General features: G+C 41.9%; 1 protein-coding gene across 5 annotated transcripts in view; it reads left to right on the top strand.

The window, feature by feature from the left end:
* Positions 1-20,331, top strand: part of PLEKHA2 (pleckstrin homology domain containing A2) — a 766,829-nt gene that overhangs the window by 294,069 nt on the left and 452,429 nt on the right. For all 5 annotated transcript variants that reach the window (XM_069213872.1, XM_069213873.1, XM_069213875.1 and 2 more), the window contains one exon: positions 11,936-12,099. In XM_069213872.1, the coding sequence (XP_069069973.1) occupies positions 11,959-12,099 (141 nt within the window). In that variant the 5' untranslated portion in view covers positions 11,936-11,958. The remainder of the gene's footprint in view (positions 1-11,935; positions 12,100-20,331) is intronic.

The following is a 20,331-nucleotide window of genomic DNA, read 5'->3' as shown; positions in this document are numbered from 1 at the left end:
TGTAAGATCTGTGCCTTTTCAATATGGGAACCTACGTTTTGGGATAGTTAGGGCGTCTGCTTCTGATTGGTGACGTATGAACAGTGCTTTGTTTGTATTCTCCGCCCTTTAAAATGGGGTTGCTTCGATTAGTCGGGGTTGGTCGACGGGTGCTGTGGATGTTACGTTTGATTCAACATCAAATACCGAAAATAAAGGTAAAGTTATTTGCAAAGAGTCAAGTATGGGCTGTGAGAGTAATTGGTTCAAATGACGAATGATTTATCGTTTAATAGCGTATACATGACAGGGAGTGCTGTACAAGACTGATTCGAGCACTATTGATATTGACTAAAACACAAGTGCATTAACATGTATAATGAAATACACCACTAGTTTAGGTGATTGAAGTGACTAAATGATAGAAACATGGGTGGATTCATTTTTAAAGAAATTACCTAATAAATATCCATCATCAAACTCCACTCTTTCCAGCTGTCTGTATATTCCACTGTGCCTAAACATGAAGGAGTCATGGGTGCTTCCTGGATATTGCGACTTACTATCAGTTATTATATGGTGGGCATTGCATACCACTTGAATATTGAAGGTTTGAACTGGTGGTAAGTTGCATGTGCAAATGGGCCATATAGTGACTATTCGCTATTTGTGACTGCCTGTAGCATACCGTTTGCAAAATGCTGTTAGGTATTTCTAAAATGCGATTTGCTATTTTTGGTTGCAAAAAATACAGACTCTCAAACAAGTCACATCACAATTTTTGGTTTTCAAATGGCTTTTGTACATCACAAAAAAACTTTTTTACATTTGCAAACCACTTTGCGACCAATTTGCGTGTTGCTATTTTTTCGTACATCTGGCCCTAAGAATTTGAAATAAAGCAAAATAAGAGAAACTGAGATGAACAGGATTGTAAATTGCAGCCTGTTGTGCAAGCGTTTAGCCCTGATCCTGGTGTGTGCCTTGAATAAGGCTTTAAAATTAGCCAATGTAGGGAAAGGAAGCTAGCATCTCTATCAGTTGGGCCATTTCACATGTCCTGAATGATGTAAAATATGAAATCATAAGCAAGTCATTATGGGGACACAACTAAACTATAACTGTTTGGGATTTTTAACGTTAGCACATGGCTCATCCCAACACCTATATATACCGTCACTTTAACGATTTATGTTAGTGAATATGTGTGTGTTATCATTTTGTCATTGTTTTGCACTACAATAGTAAGCATATGACCATTTAGAAATCCCATAGAGTGCATATCCCTGAAATGGGCACCATTTGCAGGCCTTATCCTCACGTCCATCTAACAAATACTTGGACACTTTTTGCGTAGTGTAATACAGTGTCAAACACGCATCTTTTAGCTTGTAGATAGCGAGGAGAATCACAGTGCTGGAGGACATTCTGAAGGACAATGGCTAAATAAGATTCCTCTGCCCTTGGACTTGACAAAAATGCACGAGTTGCACTTACAGAAGACAGAATAAAAAAAGGATGCAGAAGTAAGTATATTTGGGAACTTTTTCGGGAATCCCAGAGTAATGATTCAAAACTCAGTAAAGCATGAAACAACATTTTGAAAATCATTGTACAGCCAAGGTTTTTATTTGAGGAAGAAAAAACACTTTCAACGATTACACAGTTAAATACTACACAGAAAACTGAAGGGGGGAAATTACACACAATTCACAAGCTGATTTGAGGATGGTTAGCAACTAGTAAATTCTGATTGTAGGTTACTCCAGAGTTGTTACAAGCGGTAAGACAATCCAATACATAACATATTTAAGCCATCACAGAAGTATACATCCTCTTATTTGCCTCTAAGGCTAGTTATAGGTCAGTGCTAAGAGCGATGAGGAACTGTTGTCCTTACACTCCTCTTGTAGCCTCAAGATAAAATATCAAATAAAGGCCTGCATAGAACATACCTGCCTTGTAAATGCATATGTGGTAATGTCCTGAGGGCTAAAGACTGCAAGGTAAAGGCTGTATATTCTTTGAGCAGGCAGTCCTCTCCTGCCTAACTGCGTAAGCATGTCCTGGGTGGGAGCCATGCTAAGGGCAGGAACTTGGCAGGTTCACTGGAGACACAATGTTTCCTTTTGGTAGATTCACACACTGTGTGCAATATCCAACTACCAATCATCAACCAACCGTTTAACGAAACAAAAAAAGTCATAAATAGTTCTTTGAGCAGCCTATTAAAGCTACTTAGTTATTAGGTGTGCAAGAGATCTAAAGCTCTAGCAAATCCCAAAAATGGTCCATCTGCTTTCATATTTGTACTGTGTAAATTGTGAAAAATGTTTGGTTTCATTAACACTGAAGACTATTCCATCTCTGAAATATTGATGACGTATTGTCTGCCAGATGTATAAATGTATTTGTTTGCTTAAACACTTTTCTTGTTGGTTCAATATTATTACCGATTTTGTTCTCACTTTAAACATTTAACTCATCATAACAATGCATTGATAAACACTGTTCAATAAGCTTATATAATAGTTTCAGAGCATGTGTATTAATTCTTAAATTAACTAAGCTGCTCAGAATCCAGCCTTAATGTAAAACATTTCTGTGAGTAGAGATCTGAGAGGGAAAAAAAGGAAATCACTCGTTATATCACAATTTCAGGAAATGATTTGCATACCTCCAGCTCAATGATCTTTTTCCAGGAGTTCACTACAGCTGAATTTATACATCTGTATTTCTATTGATGATTTTCCACCGACCACCTACTTGTTGCATCACAGTGCATTAGAAAAAGAGTTAGCAAAAGATATAAAGGAGGGAGTAAATTGCAGTAATAAAGATAAAAATATTAGTGGGCACTCACTGGTAAAGTCAGTGTGGTTTACTTTTATGTCTGCAATGACACTTTATGTATACATACGAGGGGGGTCTGCCTTAGAGTGCAATTGTGCTACCCTTTAGCCCACAAGGCCCAGCAAGATATCAAACTGGGGTGAAACACGTGTGCCAAGATTGAATATGCAAGTCCCAGGAACATATATGTCCAGAATTTCATTTTCATATTTCTCTAGCTCAGGATCAGAGCCCTGACCTTTAGACACCCTGCGGGGCAAAGTTAATCAGACTGCTCCCCATCTGAGGGAACAACTGTCCATTCACACAAAAGAAGTAGATAATGGTTTTTAACTCAGCTTTTGAGGAGGAAGGAGTAGGAAAGGACATATGCGTTTGTTAATTAGCCATCACACTGCACAAGTCTTGGGACAGCCCAGGCCCACTGAAAAAAGGAGGAAGCCCAGACTGCTGGAGCCAACACAGTAGGGGAAGACTACTGTTTGCACTTTTGGTGGGAATGGCTCTGGCAGTGACGCCAGCGAGGGGCAAAGCTAAGGCCCCCGGAAGAGATGTGGCTAGTGACTTCTAGAAGATGCCCTCTTGAAATGTCCTAGCATACTCTGCAGAAGGGTTGGGACAGGGGTGAAGTGGTGATGTGGTAACCTAGGATTGGCCATGGGTGCCTGTCTTCTAGACCTTCCACCCCCATTTAAAAACTCTTGCACAAGGGAGAGAAGTTGTTGTTGGAATTGACATTGGGACTGGATGGTGGCAGCATCATGGACAACTGGAGGGACAAGAAAAATGATGCCCTAATGAACTAAGGAGTCTGCCTACAGTTGAACACAGGACCGGTGTGTCTCCACAGGAGCAGTGAAGCTAGTCTCCTTAAACCTCCAAAGAGCCATTTGGGGGAAGAACTAGACTACTATGCCAAAGCAAGAGGAGAGAACCACCAGAGGGAAAGAAAAAAGAGAAACACTGGGACAGGGAGTCAGTGGAACCAGTTTCCTACAAAAGATACCATCTTAGAAGCCTGTGGATAAGGTTCCAGATGGCTACGGCTCACCACCAGGAGTGAAATGAGCCCTAGTTTGTGCAAAATGGTTCAGTGTAGCCTCAGATATCACAAGAAAACAGATTTGACCTTTGAACCTCAGCTGAGAAAAAGAACACCTGGAGCTCTGTCGTCAGATCTCAAGAAACCTCCAGTGCTGGCCAGGGCTTGGAGGTCAATGAAGATTAAAAAATGTATGAGCTCGGAGGGGCATGCAAGGGTTCCCCGTTCCAGAGTCCTTCAGACCATGGGGTCTCATCTCTCCGCCCAGTTCATTCATTAAGGGGGGGGGGGGGGCTGGGACCAGATCTCTGGGCCCCCACCATGCAAGGAAACTGGGGGAGCACCGTCGCACTCACCCAAGTCAAAAGCAAGAGCCCATTTCCGGGCCTCCGACACAAGTCAAGGATGAGGAGCACCCTCACATACCCTTGAGCAGAAGGAAGGGCTCAGTATCGAATCTCTGGTCCCTGACAATGGAAGAAGCATGGGAAGGGTTGCCGCATTCCCTCCAACTGTGGTGGGCTTGCCCCAACTCCCTGTAACCATGACTTGAGAAGTGGGACCGCCACCACAAAAATACATCCTCCCTACATGGATAAGGCAGGGGAGAAGCACGCTGCTGGCTCCCATGATGGCAGTACAGGGTACCAGCCAGGCAGGAAGCAGGTACGGGAAAACAGGGTTGGGTTCCCCAAGGTGGTCCTAATGTAAGCAACAGGCAGGGTATGTGGGTGGGACCAGACAACCCCAAGGAATAAATAAAAAAGGAAATGTGCAAGAAGATGTGGGACACGAAGCCCTACAGACAGGAAGTGCAGTTGGAGCTGCTTATCACATATGCACACTCCCTCGAGGGCTGCCCCATAATGCCTTATAGGACTTAGTTTTGCTCAAAGCTTTTACTTGATGTGGTGGCCCCAGTTTACCCAGTTTAGCTGGGCCCTACCAATGACCATAAGAGAGTGCGAAGAGCTGCAGGAGTGCAGCAGCTCTCCACCAAGAAATTTTGCAAAGTGACCCTAAGTTTACTGTAAAAAAAATGATGACCTTCCTAGCTTTGCAGCCTAAGGGCCTGATTAAGAGTTTGGCAGACTGGTCACTCTGTCACAAACGTGAAGGATATCCCGGCCGCTATATTATGACCTCAAAAGGCTATAATGGGATCGTAATACAACAAACGGTATATCCGTAACATTTGTGATGGAGTAACCCCATCTGCCAAACTCTAAATCAGGCCCTAAGTTTGAAAATCCCCACCGTTGGATTATGTGTTCTATAGCCCCGGAGAGTATCAGTCCCTGTTGGTTGGCTTTATGGCTACATGTCTGTGCCCTAAATTTGGTTAAAAAGACACAGACACTCGTAATAGAGCTTTACAATGTTTTATTAAAGTGTGCGTTGTTACTGACAGTAATGACATTTCATAGATGATTGCAATGCTTATAAATTCTAATGATTGTAGATGATTGCAATGTGTTATGAAATCGAATTAAATGGTTATGGAAGTCAATGATAGAGTGATGCATTATAGCATGTGATTCTGGTCTTTTTGTATGGTAACACTGATGAAGTTAATAGGCCTGTTCGATTTAAGATGGCACCCTCCTGTATGGTTATATGTGCCATATTCCATGGGCGGGGGAAAATTGAATCTTTGGGGTCATGACCCGTTTAGGATCAAATGTAACATCATCAATAGTATTTTCACCAGCCCAATATATATTTGTAAATGACTACATATTATTAAGTAGTGTGTGTAATAAACATAGACTGGGCAATCATTTATTGAGTGTTATTATTGCTTGTCAGCGAATTGTGATTACTAGCCCACACCACCTCCCTGAGTAGATCTTAGTCTCCTCTGCTTTGCTACCCTGAGAGAGTCAAGGCTACAATGAGTCTTTGGTTTTCAGTAAATGGGTTATTGTGGACTTATTACTTGCATAGGCCTCACATCCTGCACAACTAATAGCCCAGTTTCCTTACAGCAAGTGATTCCAGTGTTTGACAATAGGTTGAAAGTCATAAAACACTTGTCTCTATATATTCCCCATAAACTAGACACTCACATTTGCTGTGCCATAGTGATGCTTGCCGAACAGGTAATTCTTGACTGCAAAATACTCTTCTCTGTTTCTGGGCTGAGATCCAGAACATTTAGAATTCTTCATTGGATCTCCTACTGTGAAGTGCAGCTCATAAAATAATGTTTATTTCCTTAAGATCACCTTATATCACTGGAAGATCCTGCTCTCACTTTGATCGTCTCCATCCATCTCAGTATTAGTGTAGTTTTCTGATAATTACCACAATTTTCCATACTCATCTGGTTTCATGTCTTAAAGAGAAAATCTTGCACAAAACCTCTCTGATGTTCAGTCCCAGGTATGCCTGGAGTCAGTTGAGGCTAGTGATTTTTAAAAGTCGGCGGGCATAAATACTAGCCCAAATTACGTGGAGTAATTGAATGAGGCATTCAAGTCAAACTTCTTCCAAAGTGGTACACCTTGTGCATTTCACAGCATATTTTATGTACATTTTCTAAACAATTATAGGTTCTGAAGAGGCGCTCATGAAACGTTCCAATAATTTCATAATGCGGCAAGCAAGTCTGATATTTTGCAGAGATGTTGACGGTTCACCCGCCCAAAAAAACATATTTAAATATGGTGGCAAAAGAATCCTTTTTACTATTTCCCTAAAAATGTCTAAAAAATGATAGGTGAAGCATACATTTTAGAAAATGCTATTTGACATGGCATGAAATTCATCAGAACGTTTTTCTTCTCTTCTATATTTGACTTCCTTTCATTTTTCCACCCTGCCCTTTTGTTATGGTGAGAATATACTAGGAAGAGGAAGGGTAGGAACATACATTTCACAATTTCGGGGAGCAAATAGATTGTTCCGGTTCATTGAGCATTTCTAGTGCTCAGGTTACACCTTTGGTAAAGAGTCTTCCAGACAGCTGTAGTGATTATCGTTAAATATATATTTGGAAATGTAATCATTTTTCCTCAAGCATCAGCCTATCAATTTAGACAGAGCTTATCCTGTTTATGAAGAGTATGATTGCTGTTCTGAAATATCAATTTTTAATGCTCATTAATTACATGTTTGAGTGATGCTACGCATCAGTTTGGTATATCTATCAAGTTTCACAGATGGACAGATACTTTCAGATATTTTACAGCCATGCTTCACCATGCCATGCCAGAAATGTGCATCACATACCAAAAATGACACTAATATTCCAGGTACCTCATTATGCGAGGATTGAGTGTCCATCAAGTCATTGATGACCATAATTCTCCAAGAAACACCAACATTATACCAGAGCAGTAATTATATCAGGGAGGGACACCAGCCATTTAGCATCCACAATATGCCAAGCATTACCACCGTTACACTAGGGTCAACTTTATAGCAAAGGTTAGTATCATCATGCAGTCTTCACCTGACAATTTCTACTTCAATACAGTCATCCTTGAACAAACACACAGACGCATACACACACAACACACACACACACAAATACAGGTGTTTGCACACGCACACACACTCTTGCTAACTTACAGACACCACCAACAAAGACATTTTGTTCTTACACTGCAACATTCCTTGCTGTGGCTGCCTTCCGTACCTTGTCTAGATGGTGCTTCTCTGATTCCTGCTTGCATTCCAATTCTCGCTTTTCACTGTAATTAAGGCAATCACCAGGCAGCTTGTGCCTCATGATGATTGGTTCTGCTACGAAGACTGTGCTGATATACCATTGGCTGGATACACAGTACATTGCTGGAGAACACTATTGCGTCTGTGCTCCAATTTAAACAAACTGTGCACGCGTGAAAGGCCCATTACGTATTTGTATTTGTTTGGCTTTTTCTCTATAGCTCCTCGTATCTCGGTCTGTGTGATAGTAATTCTAATAGGTGATACCCCACTTCCCCAACACCCCCATTTATGATCCACTTCTGCCAGAGGTGCAGGGACTTGTAAGTCAACTGCATTCCAGGAATCTTCCCTTTTTAGTTCATGTCTACAGCTGTCTGTTGGATGGACCTTTTGTTTCCAATAAACTTAGGGGCATATTTATCAAGGTTTTGTGTCACCCTTGCATCATGCAAGTGGATGCAAGGGGGATGCAAAACCTAAATAAGATTTATCAAGCCAGCAATGCCACCTTGTCTTGTCCTGAATGGTTTGATAAATCCGGAGAAACGCAAAGCAGTGCAAATCACTGACTTGCATTACTCTGTAGCAGGGAAGCGCGCCATGGGTGGTGTGTAGGTGTTCCCACACATCCACCCATGGATTCTGACACATTCCCAGATTTGGGAATGTGTCAGAATCTCACACCACCCCACTAGAAACGCAACAAAGAGAAATATCTTTATTTCTCCTTGTTATTTCCCGTTCTAAGTGTGCTGCATTCTGCAGCACACTTAGAAAGAGGAAAATGCCTCTGATGATTGTTTTTGTGCAGGAAGGTGTTCCCTCCTGCACAAAAACAATTCTCCCTACAACGCAGGCACTCTTGCAACATGGCCCTAGGGTGCCTGTTTTGCCGCTAGGCAGTCAAAAGTCCACCAGCGCTAGGAAAAGACAGAAATGTGCTGTATAATGGTAAATGTGGTGGATTCCTGCCCTTTCCCAATCGCACAGCATAGCAAGATGGCTTGCAGCACTACGTTGCATGATTTTTTGATAAATATGGTTGCTAGAGTGGGTTTTGGGTCAGTCCCTTGCTCATGACTGGATGTCTTTTATCTAGCGTACCTTCCTGCTCCTGATTCAGTGGCTTGCCTCCCTGTTCTTGTTTGACCCATCCAGGAGCACTTCAGTATTGCATTATTCTGACTGAATGTGTTTGATACTTTCACTGTTTAGTTAAGGTAACTTTTTATTTATTTTTTACTTTATTCACTCCTTGGGGGTAAATATGTTTTCTTTTTCTTTTCACATGTGCTGTTTTCTATCTCACACCACCCACCCCCCATGTCTTGCATTGGTCCTCCCACCGCTCCCAAACCTGCACTTCTTTTTGTTTATGTTTTAAATACTACCCAGCTGCAGTGTTTTTCAATTCAGCTGTAGTCGCTCAAAGTCATTTACTCCCCCCACAGTCACTACCTTTGGTTCCCTCCCCCTCCTAATCCTATATATTTTACAGTTATTTATTAATTAATTTTGTTGGACACTGTAGCTGTGATTTGCATCTAGACCATGTTGTAGTTTGACTCTTGCTCTAGGTCAGACTGCTGGTTTAAGGATGACAGTACTTATGTTTGTAGGCGACAATGCCAGTCCAACAACAAGTCGCAACTGTCGTCTCAACCCTCCCGGCTCTCAAGCAGCACCTCACCAGAAACCCAAACAGTAAAAGGTGATTTGTGGCAGCCTTTACGCATGGACTCAAGAATGTGACATCTCAGGGAGTGTCGTGGTTAAACCAAGATTACCCCTTTCTCACATAAACACCATGTCCCAATCAAACACAGGCAATGAAGAAGATGCAGTAAAGTTTCAATAGGTTTTATTTAGCAAAACTGCAATCTGCGATAAGTTGCATGGGCTGCAATGATTAGGATAATGAACAGTGCAAGAAACAGATTGGTAAAGACAAGAGTCATTTATACAAAGACCCCCACCATCTTGCAATAACATTACACAAAATGATTGACAACAGAAAACCCTACCAAGAGGCCTCACTTTCCTTTAATATAGGGTGTGATGACAGTGATCAATACATTCTAAACAGGCCTGTTGTCAAACATGTATTGTGGGGCAAGATAACTTGCACCAACAAACTATAACGGGAATAAGAATGGAGCACACTAAGAATAGTTAGTTTCATTTGATAGCTATGTCCAAGGATCCTTCAATTCTACTAAAGCTTCTATGAATGGATGTAGTATAATCCAAGTAAATATCAATTGTGTGTAATGGCTTCAAGACTACACTACTCAAATCACGAATTTAATGCAAACAGAAAATACCAATATAACACAAATATGTACATAGAAATGACTACAAAAAGAAAAACATGGATATCACAACACTATTACATTACAAATATAAATAACACAAATCTAACACAAATCATCTAATTACATGAGAAACAATTAATCTCCAAAGACTCTGAATCCACGCACACATGCCCAGTTAGTCCATAGAACGAGTGTGCACTGTCCAATGTGTTGACTTAATACAATGAAGACTCTTGTTATCCAATGCGAGAAATTGATTGCAAATTCCGAACCAGATTCAGCCAACATGTAATGACCAAAAAAAGTATGAGATATGTCCTAATACCCCAGCATAGTGAGCCTAACCTGTAACCTAAAAGAGAGCTAGGTATGATAAACCTATCTGCCAATGCCATGTCCTTGAGAAGAGCGTCAAGGTGACGTGCAGTATCGATAGTAGTGATGGAATCTGGTCGGAACCCCTCTGACTATCTGTTAAAGTGAGGAGTATTTATATAGATCTGCTTGGACCCCTGACATAGGTCTGTTCCCAAACAATAGATAACAAGACATACTTGGGACGGTAATTTGTATAAACAATTCCCTCGAAAGCGTGAAGAGGGAAAGTACCTAATGTGAACACCCACAGTTTGTTTATCTTTGTCGCTTGATATTGACGCCTTAGCACGGTGGCACTGATAACGCAAAAATTAAACATAGGCCTAACTAAAAACAAGGCAGCCATCTTAAAAGATTTAATTAAATAAATGGGCTAAAACAGAACAAACTAAGTAGGGTAAAAGTCAATAGTTGACGGGGGCACAAGTCTGCAAGCCAAATGCTAAGCTAACTCCTGTATCCCATTAAACATTAAAACAAACTAGGATTCACTATAACCATTCCTACTGGAACATGTGCCTTTGCATACATTTTATTTGTTCTTTTTTTTAAATTCCATTGTGGAATTTGTTCTCCATTTTGGAGAAATAAATTTAAAAAATCAAAATGGCAGCCATGTGATAACTCACACCAACTCATGCGTCATCACGCACGGATGTGCATACAACATGATGCATTTGTCAAAATGCATGCATGTACATGAATCATGATGCATGGTAGCCATCCTGAAATGGGTTTCATTTAACGGGAATCCCATTCCAAGTTTGGCAGATAAGTGTGAGCTTGCATGCTGGTGCTAATACACACTAGAACAGCCAGTGACAAAGTCATTAAAAGCCAAGATCTATAGGTCTACAACCTACATAGTGCAATGTTCGCTGCTATGTTCCTTTCCTGATGTCCTCCTGCTGGCTCACCACCAAGCAAAAGTGGTAAGGACCTTGTCTCTGCAAGTAGCTTAATATCACAGGCATCACATTAATGCCTAAGGCTTCAATAGATGACGAGGGAAGTGCCACAAATAAATTAGTGCCAATGTGAAGTCACTGACCATCAGGGAGGCTCCCTGGTGGTACCTCAATTTCACATCAGCAGAACCATTCTGCCTCCTAAAACTCCAATGCAAATAGGTAAGTGGCAGAAAGTCTAAAGGGTCCTGAATGCTGCTTGACTCACCCACCACATTCTTGGAGTCTGCTCAGTTTCATCCTCTTCTGCTTGGGCATTTAGAACTGAAATGGTATATGCACAACTTTTTGCATCATTTTTTGAAGTGGCACGATAAAATAAAAGGGAAAGTAGTTAAACTGAGGAGCAATAGGAAGCACAGTGTTAGGTACTCCTCAGTGCAAGACAGCCAGCCTGGTGTTTGCGTGTGATAGCTACTTTGGATCGTGAAGGTTAAAGATGGTGCTGGGGTGAGGTTAGGGATTTGAAATTAGCAGTGTGGATTGCAGTAATAGTCAAGTTTGCTGATGCCCAGTGCTGATCAAGATATGTCCCTGGTGCTATTGTCAGAAAACTTTACTGCTGTATTTTTGATTTTCATGTGAAACACTACATGGCAATTTTCAGATCCAGGAGTAATTTGCATTCTGGGCATGTAGTCAGTTAAACCCAAGCTACTTTGTACAAAGCCTGCATGTTGGAATTGGCAATGCTAATTCGGTGACATGTTTTTTTTCTTCAGTGTAATGCTAGAAAGAAACAGGAATGCCTTACGTGGATCGGCAAAACCGAATCTGTGGATTCCTGGACATCGAGGAAAATGAAGCATGTGGCAGATTCCTCCGTAGATACTTCATCCTGGACACAAAGGCCAACTTTCTACTGTGGTACATGGACAACCCCCAGGTGAGATCTGAGGATAAGCAAACCAAATGTGTTGAAAAATCGAGCAATATGTTTTAGTCCTTCTCAATATTTTACTTTGAATCAGTATGCTGCCTGTTTAAGAAAAGTGTTTGGTTAATCATACTATTGGTGTTGTGGATTAGGGTAGTTTTATTTTTTAGGGAGTGTATACAAAGCCTTTATAGCCATTCTTTTAAACTGATATCAGAGTTCGTTGGAGAGTCTTGTCTAGTAGAGACTGAAGTGAAGTGGTGATTTTCATCACTCTGTGTAATGTATGAGATAGAGTACCCTCTGCTGTACTTTAAAAGGATGTTTGCAAGTCACTGATGAGATCCAGGACAATAAAGAGGAAGAGGTTTCTCAGAAGGTTATGGAACACTATTGTATGTCAGGGGTCCTTTATGCCTTCTGATATATGGCTACACCATAACCCTTCCCACAAACCACATAAATAGGATATGATATTTCTAAAAATGAATAATACAATTAGAATCTCCAGTGCAAAATGTAACACACCACTTAGATATTTGTTGCGAAAAGATATCAGAACATGTTAAAAATAAGTTGGATTTTCAAAAACCCGGTAGCTCAGAATTTGTAGAAACATACAAAGTAGGCTTGCCATTTTTCCAGAGAAAAATATGGGCCATTTGTTCGCATTTTAGGTTTCAGCGAACTACCGGAACAAATACTTGAATTGAACTTTTCTAAAAAAATCATCTGTTCTCATTTGTAACTGGCCCTTCTCTCTTTGTTTACTTTAACTATCAGGCAGGGGTCATTAAGATATCTTTGGAATACATTTTAAAGTGCTTTCTCCTTATAACAACAGTTTAAGGTATGTACAGATAAGGGGAAAAAATACCAACTTTAGGCGGTTTTCTTCATTTTTGTACCCGTTGGTACATGAAAATTGGTCATGCTGATAAGAAAAAGCCAGCTAGCAACCTTAATGAGGAGATATTTTATTATTTCTATCATTGCTTAAAGCCTGGAATAACATTTAAGCATGTTGCCTTAAATACCTTCTTTCTGCTTATCACTGTTCATCGCGAAAAACAGCGCAGAAGAAGGAAAAGCACCTTTTGTTTTCGTTTTCTAATGTGCAGCTGCAATTATTCTCCAGGACTAGCTTTTTCTCTGGATTGCTAGTTTTAGCACTAGGGATTTTTATGGTGACTCAACTGATATGTTATTACATTAGAGCAGTTATATCGTTTCTTTATTACAAGCAACTAAGGATGACACAATTCACTTTTAATCAGAAAATTAAAGGCAGACATTTAAGCTTGCATTGTAGGCTCCCATGTTTACACCTGCAGACTATGCTCTCCCGATCCCTAGCATCAGGTATCACATTGTTTTTCATTGTTTATTGTGTAACAACTAGAAATAATTAAATCTTAAACTGTAGACTGCCCAGAATGAGATCTGCAGGTTTATAATGAATATTAGTGTTACCCAAGTCAATGGTAGTAAGGAGGAAGGCGTACCTGTTGGGATTTGAATGTGTGACATTCAGAATGCAGATTGATTTTAGCAATTTCTTAATGAATCAAAACAATATTGCTCTGGTATGTAAAGGTGATAAAACTGTTTACCTATCAATCCCACCGTTTTGCAAAAAAACAGGAAAGGAACTTTTTTGACTGAAAAAGGTGTGATAGGTTGGTAAATATCGTACACATAGTTTTTTGTATAATTTGTTGCAAAATTATTAGTCCTTTCTGTAAAATAAAAAGGTGATATAGTTGCTTATAAATGCAAATGTGCATTATTGTGCAGCTTTGCAGCATATGCTCAGTTTGCTAGTCAATAGCTTACAAGATTCCTGTATCTGAACATAAATGGTGTGATGCGGTAGATTAAGGTGTAATCAGACCATCTGAAATTAATTGCATCTTTTTTCTGTCCCATGTGAACTTAACATAAGTAAAGTGCTTGCCCATGGAAAGTAAGCTCTTCATGAACAATCTTGTCAGTGGAAGACAAAGTCCCTGGTTTTTAGCTGTTTGGTTGGAAACGTTGATCTGTTTCATCGTTGGACTAGAAGGACTGATATAAATATGTGCTAACCATCATGTGCTAACCATCACCTAGTCTCTCACTGATTGCAAGACAAAGAATGCCCCACAGTTGCATCTTGTGAACAAGGCTCAATTCTTTTAGTGCTCATTATTGGATGATAAATCCTTAAATATAGACTTTGTTTTCAAGGGACTGTGTGCATATTTAAGAGATAACAGGCTACTTCCAACGTTTAAAACATGACTCATTTGAAGTTTTTTTGGCGTTCTCTCGTCGTTTGACTTTATTGTTTGTTGATGTTGCCCCATTCATTGTCAATGATTTCTTGAACAGAAGTAGTTTTAATGCACCCCAAGCTGCGTATAGTGAGCAAGCGAAGCCAGTGAGCGTGGCTCTCTGCTTTCTCCCCACAGAAGACATGTAGGGTACTCTAAAGCCCTGAGATTATTTTGAAACAAGCATTTGCAATGCAGTGGGTCTCTCATTTGCTCGAGGTAGAGCTATTAGCGTTGTAAACTCCTAACCAGACTCTTCTTGCCACATAAATTGAAAATTAAAGTAAAACAGTTTCGTATAAGCAAGCCGATTCAAAGTGCCAAGTCATCAGCGTGAAGTAGCACACAAAAGGAAAAAAGTTTGCTCGCAGTCAAACATATCGGCAAATGTGTAATTAGCCGTGTAACAGGGGCGATGTCCAAGGCAGTAACTGACCCGCCCCAAGGAGGGACAAACGTATAGCAATGTAAATTAAGGATTTTTGATGGGCAAGCCCATGAACGAGTGATAGTGATGTGCGTGCGGTGGGTGTGGTTAAAAGCCCAGATACATACCAACACGCCAGAAAAGCAGTGCTTGCGCGCTGCTATGGTCGACCTAAAAAGGATCCTAATGGTACATTTTACAGTACATGTGTGTCCAAGACATTACTTAAATGCCAATGGTTTTATAAACAGTTCCGGTGTGGCACTCACAGAATATTTCTGTAACACATGGTCTGCTTACTGATCCAGATTGTCCCTGGGACTTTTGGGTGGACCCACTGATTCACTTCACAGCAAATATTTGTAGATACAATTTCTGTTAAAGCCATTGGTTAAATTGGCGAGCAAAATAATCTACGTATAACACTTAAAGAAATGTATTTTAGTACTTAGAAAGTACAAAACATATACCTTCATCTCTGCTTTAGTTTCCTTTGATTTTCCTCATGCACATTCCACGTAGAGTCGCTTACTTGGACAGGCAAAGATGGGAGAATGAGACGTTACACCAGTGATTTAGGTGGCTGAGGTGTGTCTCAGTTTAGGCTGATCCTACAGGCTCATATGAGCAAGGTTATTTTAATTTTCTAGATTCTTGCACCAGACACATATATTGTGTGTTGTTTTCTCTTATTCTTTCTCTTGTCTTTAAAACTTGTTGAGGCTGGTTTTGAACTGCCATTATCTTTATCTATGTCACTCTGACTGATTGTCGTTCTTTGTATGGGGTTAACTTCACACCACTTATTGCTCTGCAATGCAGCCATTGTTTGTCAGTCTTTTGTAAGTAGTCACCCTCATGCAGTGCTTAATTTGAGCCGGTGATGCAGGTGGGGCCCACCAGCTCTCATTTTTGGGACTAGTACTTATTTTCCTCATCAGACTGTGACTCAGAGCATGAGAGAACAACACAAAAGGGGGAAATAAGGAAAAAGAGACTGGCAGAGAAATGGTGACATAGAAGCAGTGATGAAAAATAACCGAATGAGTGAGATAAAGGGGTAGGGAGTGGCTGGTGGTGAATGATAAAGTCATCAGGTGAAATCAAGACTACTCAGCCTTGGTATTTGGTGCCTTAACATTTGATAGAGGCAGGAACGGGCTTCTGAGCAAAACTGTTCTCATTGATGATCTTTAAGTTGACTTTCATCCACATTATTGGATGCAGTCTGCTCTTCTTGGTATTTTAGATGACTTACGAATGGCACAGCTCTGGTCCATTGGAATTGACGGTGGGTTTATGGAGTGGTTTACATCCTACTGACAAATATTCTCAGATAGTCCTTCTCCCTCTTTTTAAATCCCAACCACAACTGCATATATGTGGAAAGCCTCACAGGTGCACATTGCCACCCAGTCTCTTCAATTTACACTTAGGGGGTCATTCCGACCCTGGCGGTCATGGACCGCCAGGGCCGGGGACCGCGGATGCACCGCCAGCAGGCTGGCGGTGCATCCAGGCCAATTCTGACCGCGGCGGTAAAGCCGCGGTCAGAAAAGGGAAACCGGCGGTTTCCCGCCGGTTTTCCCCTGGCCTGAGGAATCCTCCATGGCGGCGCTGCAGGCAGCGCCGCCAGGGGGATTCCGACCCCCTTACCGCCAGCCTGGTTCTGGCGGTTTTGACCGCCAGAACCTGGCTGGCAGTAACGGGTGTCGTGGGGCCCCCTAACAGGGCCCCACCAAGATTTTCAGTGTCTGCATAGCAGACACTGAAAATCGCGACGGGTGCAACTGCACCCGTCGCACCCTTCCCACTCCGCCGGCTCCATTCGGAGCCGGCATCCTCGTGGAAGGGGGTTTCCCGCTGGGCGGGCGGGGGGCCTTCTGGCGGTCGCCCGCCCGCCCAGCGGGAAACTCAGAATTACCGCAGCGGTCTTTTTACCACGCAGCGGTATTCTGATGGCGGGACTTTGGCGGGCGGCCTCCACCGCCCGCCAAAATCAGAATGACCCCCTTAGTCTCTGTTTTGCCTGTTATGATAATCCCCTTTATTTCTATGCTGATGTAACCCTGATCTTCCTAGACCTGCGTATGAACCACTAAGGTCCCACTGTTGCTGCAGTAGGTGGGACAGTGGATGTCAGACTGACTTTTGTTTCCCAGATTGGATCCATTATGTTGACTTACTTTTGTCACCTGAATCATCTCCTTTACATTGTCCTCCACTCAACTTCGTCCTTTACAAAGTCTGCTGCTCCAGCATTGTCCAGATGTGGTCTTTGTGACATACAGTACCTGGTACATCAGCAGTACATTGAGCTGTATTAGATTGAAAAGAATGCAACAGCCCAGAGACTCACTGGTGCTTAGAAATCTGATCCTGCTAATCCTCTGTCACCCTTATTTCATCAATTTCTGTGACATTCGATTAAAGGCCATAAGCTTTGTATATCATGGCCATTATGTATTGGGTGTACTACTTTGGTTGAGCCTTGGCACCCTTTTAACTGGGGACATGAGGCACAGACCACGTCATTGCACACTATTACAGCCATGAGCATGGGCCCGCTCTGGGGGCAGCCAATCAGTGTAAGGCAGATCAACGATTTGAAAAGCTGGCCTGTTTTTTATTTGCAGGCAACAACAGTCTGCCTTTTGAAGGAGGACAGGGATCCCCTTTCTGCGATGGGTGCAGTGAGTGACTGCAACCACCTGTAGTGGAACGTCTGAGGTTCAAGGAGTCCCTTTTCCCCATTTTAAGCGGAAGCCCTCAGGGGACACACTGGATGTGCACCACCTTCTATGTGGTGCACAATTAATACACCCCCTTGAAGAAGCAGGTGCAGTGAGTAACTGCACCTGCCTACAGGAAGATATCTGATGGTTGGGAAGAACCCTTTCCCCACTTTCAGGGAAAACCCTCAGGGGGCTTAAACTGTGTTTTGCCTCTGATGGGTGTGCTAATGCGCCTGCACACATGTAACACCTGCATGATCTCTATTACTGAAGAGACCACTTAAGAGTTTGCAGCCTCTGCAGTAATACTAATGTGCAGACACTCCTTACAGCCCTAGGATACTTTCCATATTGCCTCCTGTGGCTTTCGGCTAGGCACAGTATGTGAGATTATGTTACTACTTTGTTTTGCTCCTCATTTTCTTTTGAAGATTTCCAACTTTAGCAACAACATAAAGGAGCCTTTAAAATTATGTGTTCACCAGATCGATAGGACCTGCCCACCGTCCTCTCACCTGATACAGTGTTGTAAAAACATTCCTAACTTAAGAGTTGTATTGTGTTGATGTGACACAGTCATTGGCACCAGTGGCATTGGGCACACCTGTGTGCAATAATTCGTGTATATGCTTTCAAGCTCTTCACTATGGGCCTGATTTATGGTCTGGTAGAAGGAATAAAGGCAGATACAGGGAGTGCAGAATTATTAGGCAAGTTGTATTTTTGAGGATTAATTTTATTATTGAACAACAACCATGTTCTCAATGAACTCAAAAAACTCATTAATATCAAAGCTGAAATTTTTGGAAGTAGTTTTTAGTTTGTTTTTAGTTTTAGCTATGTTAGGGGGATATCTGTGTGTGCAGGTGACTATTACTGTGCATAATTATTAGGCAACTTAACAAAAAAAAATATATACCCATTTCAATTATTTATTATTACCAGTGAAACCAATATAACATCTCAACATTCACAAATATACATTTCTGACATTCAAAAACAAAACAAAAACAAATCAGTGACCAATATAGCCACCTTTCTTTGCAAGGACACTCAAAAGCCTGCCATCCATGGATTCTGTCAGTGTTTTGATCTGTTCACCATCAACATTGCGTGCAGCAGCAACCACAGCCTCCCAGACACTGTTCAGAGAGGTGTACTGTTTTCCCTCCTTGTAAATCTCACATTTGATGATGGACCACAGGTTCTCAATGGGGTTCAGATCAGGTGAACAAGGAGGCCATGTCATTAGATTTCCTTCTTTTATACCCTTTCTTGCCAGCCACGCTATGGAGTACTTGGACGCGTGTGATGGAGCATTGTCCCGCATGAAAATCATGTTTTTCTTGAAGGATGCAGACTTCTTCCTGTACCACTGCTTGAAGAAGGTGTCTTCCAGGAACTGGCAGTAGGACTGGGAGTTGAGCTTGACTCCATCCTCAACCCGAAAAGGCCCCATAAGCTCATCTTTGATGATACCAGCCCAAACCAGTACTCCACCTCCACCTTGCTGGCGTCTGAGTCGGACTGGAGCTCTCTGCCCTTTACCAATCCAGCCACGGGCCCATCCATCTGGCCCATCAAGACTCACTCTCATTTCATCAGTCCATAAAACCTTAGGAAAATCAGTCTTGAGATATTTCTTGGCCCAGTCTTGACGTTTCAGCTTGTGTGTCTTGTTCAGTGGTGGTCGTCTTTCAGCCTTTCTTACCTTGGCCATGTCTCTGAGTATTGCACACCTTGTGCTTTTGGGCACTCCAGTGATGTTGCAGCTCTGAAATATGGCCAAACTGGTGGCAAGTGGCATCGGGGCAGCTGCACGCTTGACTTTTCTCAGTTCATGGGCAGTTAATTTGCGCCTTGGTTTTTCCACACGCTTCTTGCGACCCTGTTGACTATTTTGAATGAAACGCTTGATTGTTCGATGATCACGCTTCAGAAGCTTTGCAATTTTAAGAGTGCTGCATCCCTCTGCAAGATATCTCACTATTTTTGACTTTTCTGAGCCTGTCAAGTCCTTCTTTTGACCCATTTTGCCAAAGGAAAGGAAGTTGCCTAATAATTATGCACACCTGATATAGGGTGTTGATGTCATTAGACCACACCCCTTCTCATTACAGAGATGCACATCACCTAATATGCTTAATTGGTAGTAGGCTTTCGAGCCTATACAGCTTGGAGTAAGACAACATGCATAAAGAGGATGATGTGGTCAAAATACTCATTTGCCTAATAATTCTGCACTCCCTGTAGAGTGCTGGTGGACTTTAAGTCTGCCAACCTACCTTTACTCCACCTGCCAAATTTAGGGATGTCTGCCGGCCCAACGGACATCTCTAGATATTGACAGTAACCACTGTGATGGTGGTTCCTGTCAATGTAGGAAAGGTTTGACAGACGACTCCATCAAACAAACCAGGAGTTTGTTTTTGAAAAGTGAAATAAACTAATGACCCGCTACAGCATGAGGTTTCTTCCATGGTGTGTGGGTGATTGTTCTTTTTTTACTGTCCCGACTTGGCTGGACTGACAGTAAAAAAAGCCAACTGACAGCCCACTTTAAATAATGGCGGGCCATTAGATGGCTTGCCTCTGACGGCCTGAGGCTGTAAGGTTTATGCCGTCAGAGTACACCTGACAGTCTGCCACCTCTAAATCAGGTGGGCGGACTCAGAGTTTAGAGAAGAAGGTACTCCGTTGCAATGGAGTACGCTCTCTCCCAAACTCTAAGTCAGTGTCATGTTCTGTTTCAATCAGTGTCCTA

Source organism: Pleurodeles waltl, chromosome 11 (assembly GCF_031143425.1).
Source record: "Pleurodeles waltl isolate 20211129_DDA chromosome 11, aPleWal1.hap1.20221129, whole genome shotgun sequence".
NCBI classification, from domain to species: domain Eukaryota; kingdom Metazoa; phylum Chordata; class Amphibia; order Caudata; family Salamandridae; genus Pleurodeles; species Pleurodeles waltl.
Note: the sequence above shows the minus strand (reverse complement) of the source record. Positions and strands in the feature narration are given on the sequence as shown.